Below are 24,106 nucleotides of genomic sequence, written 5' to 3' on the forward strand. Positions count from 1 at the left end.
ACTTTTAGTGACATAGAAAAATTCTTAATGTTTAAATGGGTAATTTTTCTGGTGATATATTCCCTTATAAAGCACAGAATCCTTGTTTCGTGTGCCTTTTTGTTACCTGCTCAGGCATGACATTCCAACAAAAAAGGTTGTGAGAAACCATAGGAGTCCTAGCTCTCATCCCCTCCTGTCAGACATTGTGGATGTCCTAGCAATGCCTGTGACTGCGTAGACGCCTACCGTACAGAAATTGTAGCTCTTGCCAATGACTGGTTAAGTGGGCTGTCTGGCATGTCCTGGATAACTATATACAGCTTGATGACAGTAATCTTGTGTCTTTCAGCTGATCGGCTGCATCATCGGACGTCAGGGAGCTAAAATAAATGAGATCCGCCAGATGTCTGGAGCACAGATTAAGATCGCTAACCCTGTGGAGGGTTCCACTGATCGTCAGGTTACAATTACTGGATCAACAGCCAGCATTAGTTTGGCCCAATACCTTATCAATGTCAGGTAAGACATTTAGGTTTTTTGTTTAGTACTGTAGTGAGTCTTCAATATCTGTCCCTGAAACCTTTAGAAATGAGCTCTGACCTATTTTGTATCTGCAAACTCAAAAAAAGGTAGGTGGTTCACCTGTAATCTGTATGATTTATAACAGGAAGGGGTTTTTTTTTTGTTTGTTTTATGCCTTTTCCTTTTCCTTTTTGGGTTTGACATCAGCTAACATTCAAAAGTAAAAGATCTTAGAGGTTCTATATACTACACATTTTATTTACCTCTATTAATTTGTAGATGTTATATTCTATAACAGGCTATAGGTAATTTTACAATGGAGGCCTAATACAAGGTGCACATAGTAACTACTTGGTGCTTCCTTGTGGTGTTCCAAACTTGCTCATAGCGGCATTCCGTGCCGGAGGTGCACGTGCTTTAGCTTTTAAGTAAAACTCTATTTCCAGGCTAGTTCTCCCTACTTTGAGGTAGGGCTGAATATTGTGGAAACGCAGCGTTTTTTTTGTTTTGTTTTTTTTTTCAAATATTGCTGTGGTTTTTCGAGCCAAAGTCAGGGGTGGGTTGAGCAGAAGATAGAAGTATACATGTTCCTTTTATATTTCCCATTCCTTTTGTAGCCAATCCTAGATTTGGCTCAAAAACTGCAGCAAAATCTGCAACAAAAAATGCAGCTTTTCTGCAATGTGGGGCCTCAACCCTAATTGAAAAGTAAACTAAACACCAACCAGGATGACTGAAGTGATTTTGTTTGCATGTGTTATCTCAGTTCAGTCATTACAGTATATTTTTGGAGGTTTTGCCTGTAGTTTTTGTGCTGACCAAACGTGTTTGAATTGGACCTGCTATTATACTCTGCAGACTCTTCAACCCCAGAGTATATTGATTGGAGGCCCAAGGGAGGTGATCAACATAGTCCAGAAGAGGGGGCGTAGTACTGTTTTCAGGGTCTCTTCTGCCTGATGTCAGGGACTGCTGAGACCTAATCACAGTGACGTCAGGCAGAAGGCCCAAAGACAGCATCTAGTCGCACCAACATCCAGGACCAGTGAGTAACACTGTTTTTAGGTTTGATCGCCTTCCCTGGGCGACCAATTATACTCGGTGGTCCGAAGCGTATACTGGTGGGTTCAGTTCCGCCATGTTCATTCTGAACAAATCTGCCAGGCGAACCTCCAAGATGTAAAAGGGGTGTGACCCAAGTCGCCATTAATTGTAATTGAGGTAAAATGTGCAATTGCTTACTTTCAGGGCTGTCTTAATACTTGGCTGCTAATGGCCAAGTATTATAAGCAAAACAATCGGCAGCCTCTTGGGGTGCATTCATACATAGGAATACTTCAGATTTGGAGGTGGATTACACTTGGATTCTGAACCTCATTGCTTTCAAAGGGAGGCAGGGGTTGTGTTTTTTTTTTTTCTTTTTTTTTTTTTTTTGCTGCGTTCTTCTTGATCTTGCTGCAGATTCCTCAGCTCAATTATCTATGCCAAATCAGCAGTGGTAAGCCACAACAGAATGCCCTACAATGGTATCGTGGCAAGACACTGCTGCAGAAAATGAAAAGGAATTCCTCTCTTTCTGCCGTGTGAATGTAGCCTTATTGAATGTGGCTATGACCATGTTTGGAACACGTCGACATTTGGTTTGTCCAGAACTGGAAGACTCAGGGCTCATTCACATCTGTGCCCAGGTGTCCGTTCTGCAGGTTTCCATATCCTACCTCTGTTTTATGCAGGAAACTGAAAACTGCAGGAGTCTTTCTCACCCATTCATTTGAATGGGTGAGAAAGCTGTGCGGCGGTGAGCGTTTTATGCTCTCCGCCGCAAAATCGTTTTTTTTAAATCCGGACACAGTCGGACATGCAGTACTGTGTCCGGATTTTAAAAAAACGGTTTCGCGGAGGAGAGCATAAAACGCTCACCGCCGCACCCGGTCTGTGGATTCCGTCTTCTTGCATGCAGAAGACGGAAACCACAGAATGCAGGTGTGAACCTAGCGTCAGCAGGTTTCTTAAAACACCTGTCCAGTTTGTGTATTACATCTCTGCCCCATTCACCTCACCAAAACTGAGCTGCAATACTAGACATGTTTGGTGCTCTAAATCTTAATGTAAGGCATATATAAAGTAAATTCTAAAGCTCAGGTTTTCTTGTTTTTACTCTGGCAAGAGTTTGTCTTGCAGCATTATATTTTTTTTCTTTTAAATATAGAAAACCCATTGTGTGTGAGCGCATACAGCCCATACACACTAACTCTTTTATGGCTGCCGGTGACATTTTAATAGGGCTGTCCAGGATTTTTTTTTTTTTTTTTTTTGGCGTAGCCTTTCAATTTGTTTCTGGGGAGACTGATAACTGCCCCCCCCCCCCCCCCCCCCCCATATGTATCAGCTGTTCGGGGCTTTTTCCAGTCTCTAGTACAGAGATCTCTGCCCTGTATAGTGGCTGGGTTCTGTTACTGCACCTCTGTTCTCATTGATGTCAGGATAGCTCATTAAAAAAGAGAAAATCTTGGACAACCCTTTGCTTGGATAATAGGATACTTCTAGTGGTGTCCAGTTAAATTGAAGATGGGCTGAAACTGTTTAAATATTTTCCCAAGATTTCAGCTTGGATGTGTAATGAGAGCCCGATAGATGTAACCCTGATCTCTGGAACACCAAAGTTCACCAGAATAGGGGTTCCATGTTCCCAGTCTGAATGGTGTGATGGTCCCACATAAGCACTGCCACTCCATTCACAGTCTGATACTACTGAAGATGGCACAGTACACTACTTTGCCTCTTTCGGCAGACTCATGGGGCATAGTGCACATGCTTGACAATCACTCCATTCATGTGACAAGTGGGCATTCCTGGGTTATTCCTCCACCGATCAGGCATTTATCCTGTTGCAATTTTTGGGAAAACCCTCCAATGATTTGGCAGGATACAGATGACTTATGTTTGACTAGTACGATCCATTTTATATGCATGCACTACAGCTGATGCTTTCATTTGTTAGTAATGGGTTCCAGAAATCGCACGTTGTGAAGCTTCAGACTTGGACTTTGAAACGCTGATGGCAAGCGGACTCTAACTTTATTTCCTGAGTAAAAATGGCTACTCGTGGCTATTTCGGTAACCTGTCCTGGAATATGAACTCTGCTTGCAGTTTGAGCAAAGTGTTAGTTTACCTCAAGCAGTATATATCCAGGGAGTCTCCAGAGATGGCAGTGTGTATAGAACTCCAGAGCTACAATCTTGGTCTTGTGGGCCAAAAATCTTGATTGTAACCCTAGTAGATTCTGTGATATCACTGGTTAAAGCGGAGGTGCATAGACTCGTGATTTCCCTTTAATCTTCATGCAGCTGGCAGTTTGCAGGGAGAGAAGAATAAAGTATTTCATTTTTGGGGGTCACTTCAGTAGTAACATGGGCTTCTGTTCATGAGATCAACCCCATCACTAATTAGAAAGCAGACGTGCCATATAGAGATGAGCGAGTACTATTCGAAATGGTAGTTAGGCGTAGCACACACCCATAGGAATGAATGGACGCAGCTGGCCCACAGGGGGTTAAGCGGCAGGATGCCAGCCCCGTCTGCCTGCCGGCCGGCTCCATTCATTGCTATGGGTGCGTGCTACTCGAAACTGCCGTTTTGAATAGTACTCTATCGCCACATCTGTAACAACCCCTAAAATAGCAGGTTCTTTTACTCGACAAATTCCATAACCATGAAATTTCAGATGCCGTAATTCTTTTTTTTTTTTTTTTTTTTTTTTCTGGTCCTCACCTCTCAAAAACAAAAGGTAATAAAAATGATGTACCCAAAATACAAGGTCTAATTTGAAATAAAATGTAAAAAAAAAATTATAAGACGGGAATGCAGACAGGCATAATATATGATAAAGGGTTAACATGCGCGTAAGGCACAGGCGTCAGCTATATTTGAGCCATAGTCAAAATCTGACTAGTGTCTTAGGTTTTTACAAGGAATGTCTGGGGGTTAAGGAACGCTCGATAAGACTTGTACTAGGTTCTTCCTAGGCTAGGGTCTGGAGGGGAGCGGTGCATGGGTTTTCCCATGGCTTACCATACTCTTCCCTCCCAGCCCTATACTAGATAGAACCGTATTGGTTCTGCCTGGACCAGTCCATTAAAGATGCATTTCATACTTTGCTGTAGTTTGCTGTGTTTAGAAGCAGGAGGGGTCCTTGAGGGGCTTATCATCTGGGTTTCACTAGTGTTTAGCTTGCTCTCAGCCTCCATTGTTATCCTCCTGTACTCCTCCGTTTGTTCCTGTTCTCCCACCCACCCGTTTAGTTTTGTTCCCTTTTTTTCTTTTTTCCTCTGTTTCAGTCTAGAAACTGCTAAACCCTCCTCCTCCCAGAGCGTCACGACCCCTGACCTTCTCAGCATCTCTCAACCCTCCACCCCTTCCTCTTCCAATGCTGCCCCCTCTCTGGTGAACGCTTCCACAACCGGGGGTGGCGAACCCTCCTCAGCCTCCACCTCCTCTTCCTCTTCCTCGGAAACACCTTCCAGCCTCCCTAATCCCTCGACTGTCCCTTGTGTCTCCAATCTGCTTGACATGAAACCTGTCCCGCTCCTGGCTCTAAATGTCGTGTCCACAGCCTCCTCTACCTCATCCTCTGCTGCTCCTGCCTCTGCCGCCCAGCAATACTCTAAAGTGAAATCGGACAAGCAGCGCTTCTCTCCATACTGAGTAGCCTGTGGTTTGGGTTGTCCTAGAAACTGAACTTGTAAATGTAACACTTTGACTGTCTATCGTGTTGGATTTGCTGTACATCCCTATTCGGCTACAGATGAAGCCATCTAGAGGGTGGCTAGTGTGCAAGATCTGGGGGCTCATGAATGACTTGGAGGGTAGATTCCTGCCTCTTTGTGCATCTTTACCTTACTAATAGTGTTAGCTGTTTATGGCTTTTATCAGCATTCACTGTATTTCAATAAAACAGCTAATAGTTTGACAAACCCTCGTATGAGTTGTTTATGAGCAGTCTGCATGTTATACATTCTACACTACATTGTCAGAAAGCGTCCTCTCCTGACACGTCTGCCATACAATTCTGGATAGTCTGATCTTACAGCTGTGCTCCTCTTTTTCCTCCTAGAAAATTGACAATTAGGCTTTGCCAGTTGTGAGCCTTCCTGACTCTCTAGTCAAAGCTTTAAGGTGGATGGTAACGCCCAGTTGACAATTCCTACATTCCTAGGATGAATAGGAGGTACAGCACTGTAGTTAAGGATGTTCCAGCGTTGTCCTGTAGTATGTACTCTTATTCCCCATAACATGTCAGGACAATTGATCTGAGTGTTAGTTTGATAAGATGTTGTAGAACAGCTAGAGATGCTTGGCAGTAAAATCCTGCACAAGTCCTGAGCGGGCAGATGTCCTGAATGAGAAGGGGGTCTAAACTGGCAGACACCAGTCATCGGCTGATCTAGCATGCCTGACCCTTCTTCTAAGACATCTGCTCTTGGGAGGTCCCACACACATTGTCTAATAGTTGGCACTGTCCATCTGTGCATGGCCGCCCGTCTGTATCAGAGCTCTGCATCGAAGACTTATAATGTATTGTACCTGACATGGCTGTGACAGTAGTGTGCACACCTTATCAGGATGTAGTCACAGGACTGCTGTCTCGATGGTGCTTAGTGTGCAAGTTTAGTCTGAGACAGTCAGGTCAGAACATTAGCGACACTCCCTGCATCAGAGAGTTCAGTACAGTAAGTCCCACAAATGATGGGATTGCTACAGTAGTGAGAACAGAGCTGTCTGTACAATACTGCAGAGATCGGCCATTATTCACTAGGATGGAGGAAATACAGCCCTCACACTGAACGTTTTCTGCGCCATGCCGTGTGACTATGGCTGAACTCCTGCCTTATAAAACGACTCTTCTAGACTTGCTAGAAGAATGTCCTGCAAGTGAGTACACTCAACATGAATGAGAACTACTGTGGTCCTCAAAGTACACGCCTTTGACAGGACATGCAGTGCTGCGCTCCTGTTGTGGCTCTGGCACTTTATATTACATGTCCAGTGTGAGGAAGATTTGAGCTGCAGTACCATATACTGACCTATGGACAGGTGTGGCACTGTTGCTAGAAGAAACCAAGCTTCCCCCTTGCTTTTTGGCTGCATTTTTCCTCTCTAGAGCAGAGCTGGGATTAGGCAGTTACTTTCCAGGGAGTTACAGGTAGTCTAAGACTATCTCATGGTCAGGCTTATTACATCCCCAATACAACAGCTTGTAGACTCTGCCATGTGTATATGTAGTGCCACTGTACAAATGTATATGCCGTACGTGTGATTCTTACTGGTTTTACATGAACTCTTCTGTTTCTTTTGTTTAGGCTTTCTTCAGAAGCTGGTGGCATGGGAAGCAGTTAAACATCTTCCAACATCTCTTCCTCCCTGTTAGCTCATGTCAGTCTGCATAGCCCTGCAAACAGTTTTTTTTTTCTTTTTTTTTTCTTCAGGTTTTACTAGTTTGCAAATTTTCAGTTTCATCGTGCTTTTCCTCATCCACTCGTCAATTTATTTTTTTTTAATTAATGAAAGCATTTTTAACTCAATTTGTTTCTCAGTTTCCCGCTGTTTAAAACCTGCTGATACAGATTTTAGTTTTATAAAAGTTTGTCCTGTTACCTATATATTTTTTTTTTTTATTTAAGTCACTATGTAAAGAGTGGGGTATTAAAGGCATTTCAATTTAGTTCTGTAACGTCAGGAATTTTTCAGAAAACAAATAAAGATGGACTGAAGTCTTGTGTGCTTTTTATTTTTTGTGTGACTCCTCCAGGCTCATTTTGTAGGAAAATATATAAATCTTTAATGGTGCAATAAAGGTAAGTAACTACAGGACTGACTTAACCCCTTCCCACCAGAGAACTTTTTTCAAATTTAATATGGATTTATATATATATAAATTTATTTTTTTTTTGTTTGTTTTAGGGTAGGGTGAGAGGTCAGGTTTAGTTTGTAGTTATACCACTCTGGGGAATGTCTATTACTTTGATCACTCTTTTTAGTCAAACTTCTATTGGAGGCAAAACAGTGAAAAAGCAGCAGCTATGATTATTTTTATTTTTTTGCACTGGGCATTTTTAGACACAGGGATCCTGTATGTGTTTCAGAGTATTTAAGTATATTTGTGTTCTAGAGGGTGGGGGGAGTATTTGGGCTTAATTTTTTTTCCTTTTTGTATTTTTAGACACCCCCCCCCTCCCCTCCCCCCAGGGGTATGGAGCCCCCAAGAGTCTGATCACTTACGCAATGCATTACAATATCGTAGAGCAGCCTGCAGTAGAAATATACTAAAGACAAGCCTAGGAGCCATCACAAGGCTCCGGCTGTTCATAGTAATGGGATGCTGGCCCTGGAGCTTGTTCCAGGTGTTAGTAATCCCTGACAAAATGGCACCTTGGTCAGCTTTGACCGAGGCACCAGAGGGGCTGATGCCTGCGATCAGTGGGGGCACCAATCATGAGTATTAGTGCTGGGTCTCTGCTGTATGAAGCAGCAGAGACATGGTGCCCGAAATATTTAAACACCCAACATCTGCTGTACTATTACAGCGGATGGAAAGACCACAGACCAGATAGGTCAGATGTTGGCAGGAAATGGACTAATTAGAGGAAGATAAAGGTGCAATATATTAAAAAAACACCACACAAACGCCAGCACTCTTGCGGCCATTGTCACTGTATGCAGTGCAGTAATGGGTGGGCAATGCACCTTAGGCTTGAAGAAGCGTGACTGTGAACGCGAAACGGCTGTTGCCTCTTTTTTGCCAATTGTGCTATCACTCCCTCCCTTTGGATTTCTTTTACTTATGCACCTAATAAAAGGATATGTTTTAGAGAAAAGAGAAGACGACTGTCGTCCTTTGGAGAATGTTTGGTGAGTGCCCACCCATTACTGCTCTTTTTTGTTCCATCACCTGTTCAGCTTTTTTCCGGGTAGTTGTGCACCTCCATCGTTTTCCTTGGCTCTTTTATACTCCAAGGACTTTAGCTGATCTTCATTGCTTGTCCTGACTATACATTCCATTTGGAATTATAAGCTGTGCCATCTACAGTTCTCTATTTTTCTTTACTGTATGCAGTGCCTTTGCCATAGTCCTGTACTGCCTTAGACCACTAGCGCCAATCCTGGGCCTTAGCACTGGCTGGAAAGGATCTGGTGATGATACCTCTAAGTCACTGGGTTGTATCATGTAGCCACTGGACAATGGGGACAGTTGAGTTAATAGTTTTAACACCTTCTTGGCAATCTCCTGTTTTGTCAAATTCCTGGGCTACTCTCTTAATGGTATCCTTGCAACACAAACCTACTGACTTTTTTTTTTTTTTTTTTCTCCCGGGTGTGTGTTGAGAGGAACTAAACACAACCCTTTAAGCATGAGTTCACACACAGAATCTCCTTTGCAGAATCTTACTGCCCTAGTCCTGAGTGGGACTTGCCGTATACTGTGGATTTTAAGTTGCTGAAGTTTCTTGTGTGGGAATACACGTGTGTGCGTCCGTCCGTCCGTCTTACAGGGTTCTTCAAAAAGGATGGTGCAATAGCGGTGACCTGTAGTTACAGTAACATCAGTGGCAAATGGTGAGTGACCGGAAATCAAAGCTTGCTCAAAAGTCTACTGCCTCATAGTAAGTGTATCTCACAGCTAAAGTGAGGGATTTTGTTGGAATTTTTTTTTTTTTTTAATTTAGATTGAGCCCCATATTGGGATCACAATGTACTATTTATTTTTCCTTTCAGTAAGTCTTTATAGAATGGGAGGAAATCCACACAAACACAGGGAGAACATACAAACTGGGAGTCAAACCCAGGACTTCAGCGCTGCAAGGCAGCAATACTGTGTTGCCCCTGGAACAGGGTCTTGTGACAGTATAGAGAATTTTTTTTTTTGGTTTATTGTTGGGGCTTCATGAACAATTTTATATACGTATTTTTTTTATTCTGATTTAACACCTGCAGAGTTTATGTATCGGAGACAGTGAAGACATTGGATGGAAAAAGTTCTGTAAAGAGGATTCCCACACCCTACAAAGACACCGTTCTAGTTATTAGGGTCCATCATGCTCAGTGTGTAACTGCTATTGTAGCAGTCCAACGCTGCTATTTGGGTCCTCCAAATCCTGCAGACCCTGGTGCTAATGTGAATCTAGTGTAACGCTAGTACATGCGCAGCAAACTTTAATTCACGTTGGGTAAAGTAGTTGCAAACCACTGGAAAGTATCTGGTCCGTGCAGGCTTGGGAAGAAACTGGATACAAGTAGTTCATGATCATAGTCTTAGAAACTCCTCCAGGCTGACTAGTATGGGACTACATGTGCAATAATGGCGGATGTCTTAAAAACGTCTCCATCTCCAGGAACTGAAGGATGGATTGGAAGAGGAGGAATGTGCTGACATGACAGGCTGTGTGTTCATTGATGAAGATCAGAAGAAAAGAGCTCTTATTAAAGCTCCCCAACCACCGGATCTGGGGGACGTGAGGTGACATCGCTGGAGTCTATAGCTGAGGATATTCTGGCACAGAACTGGATGACGGCCGAGCCATCTGCTGTCATCACACCCTGCATTTGGTGAAACTTGGTTGGAGTCTTTTCATGTTAATAAACTTTTAGGGCCCATTCACATGACTGTTGTATTATCATCTTGGCTTTAACGGTTCTATTCACAACCGTTGTTGTAACAGTCCACGTGAATGATCCAAGAACGCAACATCCTATTTCACAGGCAGTTTCCACTGATACCTTAATAGATTCAATCTCAATGAGGGGTCCGTGAAAACAGATTACCCTTGGGTGTGTACTTGGCCATGAAAAAGTTTTTTAACAGCCAAGTGCACACTCCTGTCGTGTGACTGTAGCCTTGTCCAGTTTCGAATATTGATGGCGTAGCCTTGGGATAGGGGTCTTCAGTGTTATGTGAGGGGCTGATGCCTGGCTCCTAGTATTGGTTACATACAGGGGGCTCCTAGCAGGGGGTTATGGTATCACAGCTCTGCAGTACCCAAACCCACTGCAAATCATAGGGCAAGTGAGCCGTGTGGCACCATGTAACAATACCAGGCGCTACGTTGTTTCCAAATATCCTATTTGGGAGGTTTTGGTTGTCAGCCCAACAGGACTAATATTAATAGCTTATCCTTAGGATAACCCTTTGAAGTTGTTATGCTCTCATTGCATCTCTATACAAGTAATGTATATATTTAGTACCTTTTGTTGTGCATGGGTTATATCATTGCTAAACAATCCCAAATATCAGCTTTTTATTCCCAGGCCTAGACTATGTCGGTCATTGCTTTAAATACTAACATTGCTGATTATGAAAAAAATAAATTCTCGGAGCCTGTATAGCGATAAGCTCATAGTTCTATAAGCAGCGATGAGCCAGTGTGATGTATGACACAGGACACATTATGGGCTATTTCCAGGAATGTCTCCTCTCCACTTCCCGGTAGCAGGGATGAGTCATTGTGCACAGACCGCTGCCGCTGCATTCTGGGTAATACCTCTTAGGTCTAGAATATGGAGAATAATTCATCGTTCTTCTGTCCTTCCCCCCACCTTCTTCCTTATACAAGCCATCCCTCAAGTTACAATAACTCGGGTTACAATATTTTTGGCAGACAATGCTCTGTGCCACTGTAACTTAAAACTAGACACCACATACAATGCTTAGCAGAAGGTGCCAACAAATCATATTGTGTCACTTGGAAATCCCTGCATTAGTGAAGTGCGTGCACTGACTGGTTGACCAGTAGCGCCCCCTACAGTAAATGCAATGCTTCATGTTCCAGGATAAGCTGCTCCTTGGAACAGCAGGTGAGGATGCAAAAAAGCTCCTGTCACCATCAGAGAAAGTGATTAAGGGCTCATTCACACGGGGCAAGAGGAGGCGGATTTTGGCGCTGAATCCATGTCATAATCCGCCCTCTCACAATAGAGGTGTATGTAGACCGTTAGCTTACTTTTTTCCACTCACAGAAAAAAAGAAGCGAGCTGCCCTTTCTTCAGGCAGATTCTGCGGCTGATTGAGCCCCGGTATCCGCCTCGTGGCAGCACCCTCCGGTCTAGGCCCATTCATTTGGGCCTAATCCGGAGCGAGAAGCCGCGACTGTTGTGGCAGAGGCCTGAATCAGGACCAAAATCTGCCATTCTGCGCCCTGTGTGAACAGAACCTTACAGATTCCAGCAGCACTTATAGACTTTTCTATGTAAGGATTTGCTATATAATATGTTGGATATTTGTCGATTTCTTTAACCCCTTGTTGACTTGCTGTACTATTATGACAGATGTCAGGTATTAAAATATAGTGGGCACTATAATACAGCAAAGACCCAGTGCTAATGCCCACAATCTGAGCAATAAAGGACAGAGATAAAAATTACATAACAGCTATAAAAATACTAATATGGTCTCCAGACTATATAAATTTGAGGTTCTTTGTTGTACGTATTTGATCAAACTGTAGGAAGCCCACCTGCCCCGACAAGGTGACCTCATTAAGGTAGGACCCTGCACTAATACCTCTCCTGGACCCAAATATGAGTCTACAATGTGAACACAGGGTAATAAACATACCTCTCCTGGACAGGTCTACAGTGTGAACACATGGGAAGAAAGATCCAGAGCATGAGGAACTGAAAGGCATCTTCTGTTCCAAATAAATAGGCCTGTGGAATTGAATAGGAGTGCAAGTCCAACTGAAGGGAACAACACCCTATTACTATACATACAAGGCCTGCTATATACATATGCACAGGCCTATTTATTTGGAACAGAGAATGCCTTTCAGTTCTCCCCAAAGCTTAAAGGGGCTCTATCACTGGGAAAAGTCATTTTTAACTAATCACATGCTTGCATAGGCTTTAGAAAGGCTACTTCACACCTACCTTTAGTATGTAGATTTCCTCAGTGGTCTCTGAATAAATCTGTTTTTATTCATATGCTAATGAGCTTCCAGCCAGCACAGGAAGTTCCCAGCAGCATTCGTCTCTCCTATTATTTCCTATGTGTGAAGAGGCAAACAGGAAGCCGAGTCATCAGCAGCAGCAGTCTCCCATTGGAAACAACAGGAGAGGAGTGCATGATGTATCGTGCACCAGTCTAATTAGCATATGAATAAAAATGGACTTATTCAGAAACTACTGAGGCAATCTACATACTAAAGGTAGGTGTGGAATAGACTTTCTAAAGCCTATGCAAGGATGTGATTAGTTAAAAATGACTTTTCCCAGTGATAGAGCCCCTTTAAGTAGAGTATGCTCTGGATCCTTCTTCCCATGTGTTCACACTGTAGACCTGTCCAGGAGAGGTATGTTTATTGCCCTGTGTTACCATTGTTGACTCCTATTTGGGTGCAGGAGAGGTATTAGTGCAGGGTCCTACCTTATTGAGATTTCTGGGGAAGGTGGGTTTCCTACCCTTTCATCAAATATGTACAATGGAGAACCTCAAATTCATATAGTCTGTAGACCACATTAGTATTTATGTAGCTGTTATGCAGTTTTTATCTCTGTTCTTTTATATTTTTCTGTCTTTATGTATGTTACCACAGTAGCTTGCACCTGTCCACATTGGGAGGTATTTTCAGAATATTTTTATATATATATATATATATATATATATATATATATATATATATATATATATATAATCAGTTATATGTAGATATGACACAGAATCCACCAGTCACCATAGAGGATTTCACAGCTTACTTACACAATAACCTCTGCCCAGGTCACAGGGCTTGCCTAGAAAACTCTCCTATAGAAGTGAATAGTGTCTGCTCCAGACCATTGTGTCTATGGCCCATGGTCACAGAATGTTAAAGCTTATGCTAGGTTCACACTAGCGCCCGGAGTCCATTCTCAGCTTTCCATCTTCTGCATGCAGAAGACAGAAACCTGTCAGACCGGGTCCGGCCGTGAGCGCCAGTGATCATTTTATGCTCTCCGCCGCAAAACCATTTTTTAAAAAATTGGACACAGAGTCCTGCATGTCCGACTCTGTGTCCAATTTTGTCCAACTCTGTGCGGCGGAGAGCATAAAATGATCACTGGCGCTCACAGCCGGACATCTTTCAAACCCATTTTGACTGTAAGCGGCCATTTTCTTGTAGTGCGGACATACGCAGTCTGCTCTGCCCAGGCCCGGTGCCTGACAGAGTGAATTCAGAGCCGGAAGATGCAGCGGGGACACTGCATGGAGAAGACTGCTCGGAGGATCCAGCCCGACCCTCACTCGTGGACTTGATAAGTTCTATTTGATCGAATGTTGCCTACCCCTGAAACGAGCATTTTTCCCCCATAGATTATAAATGGATTCGATTCGAGTAGTCGAATATTGCGGGGCTACTCGAAACGAATATCGAATATCTAACATTTTACTGTTCGCTCATCTCTAATTATTTCCTATTCCTGTTGTAAAATTACACGCGTTATATGCCCGTAATGATACATTGAAATGAAAGGGATCTGTTTTGAGCACTCACATTCTGACACGTGTATACATGCCAGAATGTGCGCCTGTAAATTCCATGTGAACTCGTCCTCATAGAGGTATGTTCAAACAGGACAGATCCAGAGCAGAATTGGGAGCATAAGGTAGAAGCAGAGTGAGTGAGAATTTTCCAAAAGTAATTCAGTTATCAAAGCTCATTCCATCTATGTCAGTTTTCTGGTGTAGATGGGCGCAAATGTGGTGCCCGTTTAGTGCAAGGCCCTTTATTATGCCGAATGTGCACCATATCCTCTGTTCTGCACCTCACTTGCCACTTTCTGCAAAAATGGGTGGATGACATAGCAAGGACACCACAACCATAATATAGGATATAGGTAGGGCTGTGGAGTCAGTAAGCCAAACCACTGACTCCGACGCTTCTATTTTTGCACAGCCTGACTCTCATTCCGACTACTTCATAAATAGCCAAGGTCAGACAGAAGCAGTAAATCTCCAACTCACATAAAAGTGATCAAATTCGAATGGCAGTAAATAGTCCATGCATCTAATTAATTATACAATACTAATTTCTGTAATATAATTTAACATAATTAATAATTTTATCTCAAAGACTGAGTCAGTAACTTTTTTCCTGGTCCACAGCACTAGATATAAGCAGCAAGGGACTGCACATAACCAATGGTACCCAATGGTATGTTTTTTATGTATGTATCCCAAAACGAAGCAATATAAAGAATAAAGTTATCAATCTGACAAATAGAAAAGAAAACACAGGAGCCTTTAATATTTTTAATACAAAATGCTTGATTTTTAATAGGTAATGTGCAGGGACAGGTGCTGGCAGCATTGGGGTCCTGCCATTATCATAATACATACACACTAAGATGTACCAGTCTGGTATGGAGTAGCACTGTGGGTGTAACATGTCAAAGGTTTCAACCTCATGGGGCGTGTGTAAAAATCTCTTAAAATGTTAATATGTCGTCTCTTAACTTGAAGAAGCAAAACATGTCAGAATAGTACAAGACAGGGTGCAGCCAGCAGAAAGGATGCAAGTGTAGGAACGTGGTCATCTTTGTCTCCTGCTCTGTAGTAATAGTAGTAGCAGATCTTGTGGTCTTAACATTGTGTGGTCTGGTGGCCAGTGAACCAAACAGATCTGTGCTAAGGTAATGGGTCACAATCAATTAGTTGGTTGCAATGGGTTACAGTCTAATTGTAAAAATTGCACCATGTTACAAAAACGGTCATGCCCCCTCCAACCAATGGAAACAACCAGATTAAGGACTTCACATACGTGAAGACTATGCCTCATTTATTGGACCCTCTAATGGTAAGATCGTGACCCTCCATCTGTCAGCCCCTTGCCAAATATCCTGAATTTTCAGATACAAAATAAAATTTGCCAAGATCATACGGGGAAAAATTTGTCAAAAAAAAGGAAACGTTTACGAAACCCGAACTCCCCTCCAAAAAGGTTCTTGACTGTATTGGTGCGATCCCAAGGGTAGGAATAAAATTCCTCATGTTGGTAAGGGTTCATTCATGACATGTTTTTTTTTTATACATTGCAGATCCACTTTTGATATCTGTGGAATAGATTTGCTAAACGGCTGAAAAAAAACATGATGTGAATGCACCCGAACTATGCATGCAACATCTTGGTCTTCTTCAGAAGGGTGTTAAAGCAAACTTAGACTCTTTCTATTCCATGTAACTGAAGTTTTTTGAGCAATTTTTGACTTGGGTCAAAATTTGTGAATTTTTTTGGACTCTAAATTGTCCCCAAAATTGTGGCCTTATTGATATTCCAAATAATATATGGAGACATAACGTTAGTTTAGCCTACAAAATAGCTGTCTCCATTGCATTTAGTCTTTAACCACCTTTTAGTACAGTGGTCTCCAACCTGCAAAGGTGTACTTCTGCAACGGTTGGGAAGCCACAACTTAGAGACCATTGATTCCGTGTATTGGTTAATAACATATTACAGTCTTACACAAGCACCTTTGATAGTAAAAGAATAAACATTTTATGTGAGTTAAAGAGGACTAACCTCTGTATAACATCTTTCTATCATTTAATCCTCCATTTAATAATCTAGATATTTGAGTGACTTCATGCACCTGCGGACCAGGATTCATGCCCTGTGTATCTACACTCCATCCATAAACTTAGCACATCTGATAAACATTTGCTATGACATGCTGTAACTCTCCGACTACGCTTTGTCTTCTCTTATAGATCTCCTCTTTGGTCTTCGTAATAAATACATTCTTTAACACGTTAGGTCCTAGTGAGATCCAAGTTCTAGGTCAAAGGTCTCTTCTACTTTGTTCTAAATACATTTTCTTCCAACCATTATATTTCATGCAAACAGCATTTCTCCGGGGTACCATGTTGGAATATCCAAATGTTACTTTAGGGGCTACGTATGGCTTTCTGTATAGGTAGCTCTTATTTACATTGTAGCCTGTGATCTGTATATTATACTACCTAGATACTGTTTTAATGTAAATTGTTTAGCACTTGTAATAATATATGAGGGTCACATTACAAGGGGTTGTCTGATTTAGAAAACCCATTTCGAAAAGCTTGCCCTAAGTTCACATCTGCATCAGAGTCCTTCATTGGAGCCTCCAACGCAGAGTTCAGCAGATATCTGAGATAGACTTCATCGTTTAGTGGTGTCGGTATACAGATAACAGGTACCAGAAAGGACCTTATTATAGTCATTTCGGATCTCTTACCGACCATTCTTCCATTCCTCTGGTCCTGTGACCGACCAGAAGAATATATACTCAGACACGGATGTGAACTCAGCCTTTTTAGAGCATTAGGAGTTAATTCACTCCCACATTAAGTAACTATCAGATATTTGGGGGCAAAATAGAGCTATAAAGAGAAAGCTCTGGAGGACCTGGCTTGTCCATGCAAGACACAGACAGCCTGCTTATATTAACTGTGTAATTCTTCACTTCTCCTGCGGGGGCACTGCAGGGAAATGAAACACAACTGATCACTGGGCATCCTAGCAGCAAGAAACTTTGTGATCTGCTTACTTTCATGGACCCTTCTTTTGAAAAAGGATTATCAAAAGCAGGCAAGCAATTTAAGGCTTAAATGCAGCATAAATTAGTAAAATAAATAAAATAGATAATGCATAATTAAATAAAATAAAGAACATTCAATAGTTCTTTGATATTTAACAATAATATATCGATAACGGTAACGTAGGACTTTGTAGCCACTTTAGAGCTGATATGGCATTTTATGTGCCCTATTACATTATGTACAGTTTGATATGCCTGACTCGGCAGTATCTAGACTACAGCTGCCTTGAGATCTATTAAAAAATTAAGATTTTTCTGTGGGTCTGATAAGCAACCATTATAAATGTGTTCAACAAAGTCTAAGACAAGAGCTACATGGCAACTTCTGGCGATATTACAATCACAAATGTGCCGGCCTAATGATACTGAGAGCAGAAATCCCACAGTAGGGTTGGAGTTCTGCCAAATGACAGGTCACAGCTCCTTGCAGGTCATAGTGCAACCCTATTCTCTATCATTACGTGTCATGACACTACAATGTTATGTCACTCAACTTCATATTGCCGTGCACCCCTAGTCTTACTTTGAATTTTAAGAACCCCCAAATTCCTTAAAGAGATAGCTCTTCAATAAACATTGTGTCACTGAATGTGTTTTGCTACATTGTATTAATGAAGGCCATGTTTCATTTCCATTTATGGATCTATAGAAGTAATGAATGAATAAAAGATCTAATCTATGGCGTTACATTTACAATTGGTTTACATGCTATGATTTTATATGGTGTCCAATTCAGTCCGATCATAGCTAGCAATAATGGCTGCACGAGAATGATGACCTATAGACAGTGGAGTAACTAAAGTCATGTGGACCCCGCTGCAATCTATTGTCTGGGGCCCCCTACTTCATCTCTACAGTGAGTTCATAGTGATGGTTACGGGTAATAAGGAGTTTAATCCACCTTAGTGTGGTTAGAGTAATCTGTGGGTCTCCTTGGCTTATGGGGCAGGTGGAAGCTGCAATCTCAATACTGATGCCAGTGCTTATGGGCCCTTGGGCCCCGGTGTTACTGCACCCTCTGCTTTCCCTCAAGTTACACCCCTGCCTATAGAGCATGTTTTATGTTCATGATCATACTTTCATGGTATGCAATGGTGGAATCTTCACAGAATAGTATCATCCCAATAACTATAGCTGCCAATCCTAAAGTCTTACAATATATTTTCACTGGTTTTCTAAATAACATTAAGAGTATTTCTTTCTTTCCCATGTTCAGTTGGAGATCCATCCTAATGTCTCAGGTCCATCATACTTTGCTCTGAATGTTGCCTATGTTGGTACAACTACGTAGGGCAGTCCCTCATTTCCCGGTTTTAGGACCTGATGAGTACACTGAAGTCAAATAGTCGACTTCAATTTCAGAATCCAGGCATCAAGCATTACACAGGCCTTACCCATTATATTAAGGTTACTTTCAAATTCCTCTTCCATTTCTGCCCATCCAACTTCCCGACGTGACTTTTACCCACCAAATAGGCTCAGATGAATGGGGCCGAATCACTAGATCGCCTCGCACCGTAGATCCTGTGACTGAATCAACTGTGGAACCCAAGGCAGCATTGAGCAGAACGTTTATTTTTTCATTGTCCTGTTTTAATCTCTATCCCCTCTATCTATCTATTGAATATAATGGAAGACAGAATCAGGGCATCATTTTGTGCTGAATCCGCCTCAGAATCAGCAGCAGATTCTGTCATGTGAAAGGACCTTAAGGTTGCCGAGACCTTCAACCAAACTGTATGAGGGTGTCCTATGTTTGTCAGGAGGAAGAAGGAGCAGGCTGCCAGATTTCAACATGTTTGGTCCTTTTGTCCTCAGGGGACCTTATAAATTAACAGAACTCAGAACATATGCACACTTGGCCAAGCGCGTATATATTTGTGGGGAAGGGGGCGTAATGAGTAGTGGCTGCATGCTATACGTGCATTCATTCAGGTGACCGCTATCTCATGGGTGTGACCAGCTTTACAGTTTATAGATTTCTATAGTTCCTTATTACTGCTTCATATAACTGCATATGATAAGTTACATATGAGGTTTCCATAAGCAGCCTCCACCAGCAATCCCATTAGTTTTGGCAGCAATAAAAGTCTAGCATTCAGCACTATCCTTACCATCAAAAAAATCTTGACTTATGGCATGAAGAGAAACGACCATGCATATGTGAACAATGTCTAATTTATTAGTTCTGGATATCCTCTTTATAAGCAACCTTATATATTCCCATTATTTGCTTCATTGGTTTTCTGACCAATATAGATTGAGAACATTGGACAGAGTACAAATACACAACAGCAGCAATGGGCCTACTCTGGACCAGGCCTGTGACGTCATCAGCAAGCACTGCTACCCTGAAATCTAACAACTGCATAGAAGGTAATGGAGTTTCTAGTTCAACAAGAGCACTGGAGAAAGGTTTAACTCTTAAATGGGTATTCTGAGATTTTTATAACAGCGGCCTTTCCTTTGGATAATTCATCAATATCATATCACTGAGGGTCCAGCTCCTGGCCCCCATACTGATCAGCTGATTGAAGAGGCTACAACACTCGGGTGGGCACTGCAGCCTGTTCTTAGTAACTGATGTCAGTTCCGCCAGTCATGTCATCCTTCTGCAGCTCAGTCTCCATTAAGCAAATGGGACTGAGTTGCATAGCCACAATGCAAAGCATAATGTTGCTAACCAGAGGGAGAGTGCCAAGTGTTGGACCCCCGCTGATCTGATAAGGATACAATAAGTCATCAATATAAAGGTTCTAAAATACCCCTTGACTTTTACAGTCTATTCATAAAAATAACCAAATAGCACAATACCAGGGACTGTACATCCAATCATAAGATAAATCATAAGATAATAAAATCTCCTATTCATAAATATGTGTGTTTAGCATCCTATAGAGGCCCTGTATTACAGTGACACTTAGTAGCTGCTCTTCAGTGATCAGGGTCCTGGCAATAGCTCAGTGAAATCTTCCCTTATGATCCATATGCATTCAAGTGCTTTCTTCCTTTATATATACAGTAAAAATCAGGACTCACTATGGCCTACTTCTATAACTGAGGCATAGCACCTTGAATGTCTCTGCTTCCTCTAGCACCCTTTGCAAAAATTTGCTCTGTAACCAAGTTCCTGCATCAAAGCCTCACGGAGCATCCTTAACCCCCAAAAAACGTTCTTGCAAATTATATCCACAGAGGTAAATTACAATGTGGAAATATACTGTAGCATTTTCTCTGTATCACTTTGAGAGCAGAGGGTGAATAGCAGTCAAGTAGATCCACAGGTATAAGGACAGGTCTTCGGATCTTTCATATTCATGCCTGTATGTGGCTCAAAAATCTGCATACGTGAACCCAGCTTTAGGTCGGCTTCACAAGGGCAGGTTCAGTCCTTGAGATAACAGACTGGATGTCAGCCGTATTTCTTGAACTGAACATTGAGCTGGAACATGGACTCCAAGCATCATAATGATCTATGGTCTCCCCATGGCTCTATTGTCCTGTACTATATTTGTGTTTGCAGTGCAGGACAGTAGAGCCGCAGGGAGACAAGGACTCCCAGCACCATAAATCATTATGCTGGACGTTCGCGTCTTGTCTCAGTGTTGAGCTTGGCTAGTGCAGTCATCATCCAATCCATCTCGCATAGACCAAACCCATCTGTATGAAGTCGGCCTTACACTCTGGCACATCAGGATTCGTTTTCTATGGAGTAAAACCTCTGTTTGAGAAGACCACCCCTTATCCAGACAAGATTCCCCATGACAGAATTTTAGCTCCACCGTATTATGCTTACTGACCACCCCTTAGAAATAGATTGCTCTATATATTACAATGTCAGGAATTATATACGCTACTAAAGGAATATTGGTCCCATCCACACAAGACGTTCACATGGGCTGAAGGGTGTATGTTAATGAGTATACATTTTTGTATGGAAAAAATGGATCTCAATGAGGTTTAATGCAAGGCTGGTTTACAGAGCATAGCACCAATGAGAATTTGTCACAGGATGTCTATTGTACAGGGTGACTTGTAAGATATTTTAAAGGACCGATAAGACGTGAGGTCCGGTTCTGTTCATATAAAAGACATGCTTGTAACAATCACAAATTTACCTATATCAGCACAAAATGAATCTGAGGCAGTGATCTGTGGAGGAAGCTTTCTGCCTCTAAATCTATAGTAGGATATAGTAGGGAGCCACGTAGGGTTGAAGAGCAGTTCTGGTATTCATGCATAAATATAGAATTAGGGCTATGTAAGCTCATCTCTTTTTATGGTTGAAAACGTCAGACCTAAACTGCTTTGTGCCACTTTCAATAATCTTTTTAATCTGGACAAGTGTGGTGCCAAGTCCAGGGGAGTTCCTATACGTTGTACCCTCCTCTGGTGTGATACCTCCCCCAATAAGGCCAAAACCTGAGTATTGGGATTCCTGTTTAGTAATGAGTAAGAAAAACTTTGGTTCTTTGAGCTCTGAGACTGGCCATACACATTAGACTGCAGTTACCCAACAGGTATCTCTCCAGACTTGTCATACACATGTATGCTCAGCCTGGTTGCATGTGCATGTAGTCTGAATGGGGCTGAGACAGCTGAAAGCATGAAATCCAATAGCCCAATCCTTACCGTATCTGCCGACACCTGCGTTGTCAGGCCCGACAAAATTAGCAGTTTCGGCTGATAGTCATCTAATGTGTATGGCCAGATTAAGTAAAATACTGTTCAAGCAAACCATAGTGAGCGTCACAGAACCAGTGCTAGAAGCCCCTAGATAGCCTGACCAGTATTGATATGTTGCCAATAATGATCCAATGCCTGTACATAAGAGACCACCTGGCATGAGTAGGCTTGTACTCCGAGGTCTCTCAGTAGTCATCTGAAAAAGCCCTTATTATGTGTATATGTGCTACCACAAACCTAAGACGTGAAGTAGAGAAATTGAGTCTTGTCTTTGTAATTTGGTTTTCTATCCCCAAGTATTTCCATACCATAATGCAGTGGTGGAATCAGGCTTTCCTTCACCTGGAGCAAAGATACAGATTGCTATTCTATCCCTGTATCTATATACAGTGGCCAAGGCAGAGTGTCTTATCAATGCCACCCCTGGCACCCTGCATGCGCCATCAGACCGCCACAAGTTACCCTCCTGCATGATGTAGAAAAGGACAGTAGGTAATGATGCAAAACCAAAGTGATGTCACAGCATGAATGCATCATAAATGACATCACAGGTCACCTCTTGCTTTGGTATAGGTCTTCTGCCCATGACAGATATAGGCTCTGTATGTGATATTATTTTACACATCTATATGGGTAGCCAAACTGGGCTGGTCATGCAATGAGACTGTCACAATGGCACAGAGGTTAACTTGACAAGAAGCATTCTGATCATCTGCAGAAATGGTACAAAGCCCTTTTGTTCATAAGAAGCCAGCAAATCCATTAGGAAGACTGAATCTCAATGAAATCATTAATTCTGTATTACAAGGTTATATGGTGAAGTCTATGGGATATGCCCATACTAAGCATGCCCCACTCTATACAGGACTTACAAATGAAGTACATCATCCACCAAAAAGGACAGATTTCTCAATGACTACATGCCATACCCAGGTTGTATTACCTCCCAAATGAAATCCTGCTTCAGTTCACATTATGTTACCTATACACAGTCTGTAGGTGGGGTTAGATAAACCCACGCGATTGTTACAAGACACCTTTACATAGCGGATCCACAACAAGCATTGCATTTCTAAGCCTTTGAAAGTAATAGTAACTCCTTAATATCAATCTGACTGAAGCTGCTACCTTCAGAAGATGGAGCGAAACATTAAAGGGGATGGTGCAAATATTACAACCCATCACCTATCCATAGTAAAGGTGATAAGTCTATGATCAGTAAGGGAACGAGATCACTGGGACGCCCATCAAACACAAAAATGGGTTTCTTGTACCCCCCCCCCCCCCCCCTCTAAGAGGGAAAGTAGTTATGTAGGTGCTCTGCTTCTCCATTCATCTCTATGAGACTTCCTTTGTCCAATAGTTCCATAGAGTTAAATGCAGCAGCATCGCAACCGGGTGACATTTCTCCAGGACCCTCATTCTTGTGATCCGTAGTTAGACCCCTACTGACCATACACTTACCCTTTATTCTCTGGCTAGGTGATAAAGTGTCATCTTGGCACAACCCCTTTAAGTACATGTTATGCTGATGTACAGAAATCTTCTATGACTCCGCACAGGAACTTAGTTACTAAAGGTAAAATGCACCAAAATCGCTTTTAGATGATCCTCTAAGTGCAGATTCCTTGTACATGCTAATACATGCTTTATAATAACCAACTCACAACAGTACAAGTGACTACAATATAATAAACTGATCCAAAAGTGTTGACTTTTGTTATAGCCATATATGATTCCTGGGGTGGTAATAAAGATTAGTCCAATTGTGTTGCAAGTAGCGTACAATAAATATACTTGGGTTAAATAGGCTCAAATTCTGTGCTGACTGTGTGCTTCACATATATTCTGAATATACAGTGCTCCAGTAGGATCCCATGCATAAAGCTAAATGATACAATTATGATTGCCGGCCGCTGCCACTAGAGGGGGCTCAGGAGTACACTGCATACTGTGGACCCAGTAAGTGCCTAAACTCTCTCTAGTGATAAGGGCAGGATATCTTTATTTTTTCATTTCACCTATGTAAGGTATCTGGGACACTGTATCACAAAAACATAGTTTCAACTACTTTAAAGATATATCAAAGGTGTTATCTGGTTTCTACAATCGATCCTTAGGATAGGTCATCAATATTAAATCAGTTGAGATTCAACTTCTGGGAGCCCTGTAGATCACCTGTACCCAGACAGCGCAGCTTCTGGTATTGTTTAAATTCCGGGATGTGCGCTACTCATTCACTATACAAACTGTGGGAAAAATATGCAAATCTGTTCCTCAAGATGTAAATAGGGAAACAGTGCCTCTGTTTGC

The 24,106-nt window shown here is 42.1% G+C and overlaps 1 protein-coding gene across 4 annotated transcripts in view; it reads left to right on the top strand.

Moving 5' to 3' along the window:
- Nucleotides 1-7,275, top strand: part of PCBP2 (poly(rC) binding protein 2) — a 28,126-nt gene extending 20,851 nt beyond the window's left edge. For 2 of the 4 annotated variants that reach the window (XM_075265826.1, XM_075265828.1), the window contains 2 exons: nucleotides 332-501; nucleotides 6,865-7,275. In XM_075265826.1, the coding sequence (XP_075121927.1) occupies nucleotides 332-501; nucleotides 6,865-6,901 (207 nt within the window). In that variant the 3' untranslated portion in view covers nucleotides 6,902-7,275. Of the gene's footprint in view, nucleotides 1-331; nucleotides 502-4,842; nucleotides 5,435-6,864 lie in introns of those variants that run through there. The other 2 variants (XM_075265825.1, XM_075265824.1) reach the window with 2 other exon arrangements.
- The last annotated feature ends 16,831 nt before the right edge of the window (nucleotides 7,276-24,106 follow it).

Source organism: Leptodactylus fuscus, chromosome 2 (genome assembly GCF_031893055.1).
Source record: "Leptodactylus fuscus isolate aLepFus1 chromosome 2, aLepFus1.hap2, whole genome shotgun sequence".
Taxonomy (NCBI): Eukaryota; Metazoa; Chordata; class Amphibia; order Anura; family Leptodactylidae; genus Leptodactylus; species Leptodactylus fuscus.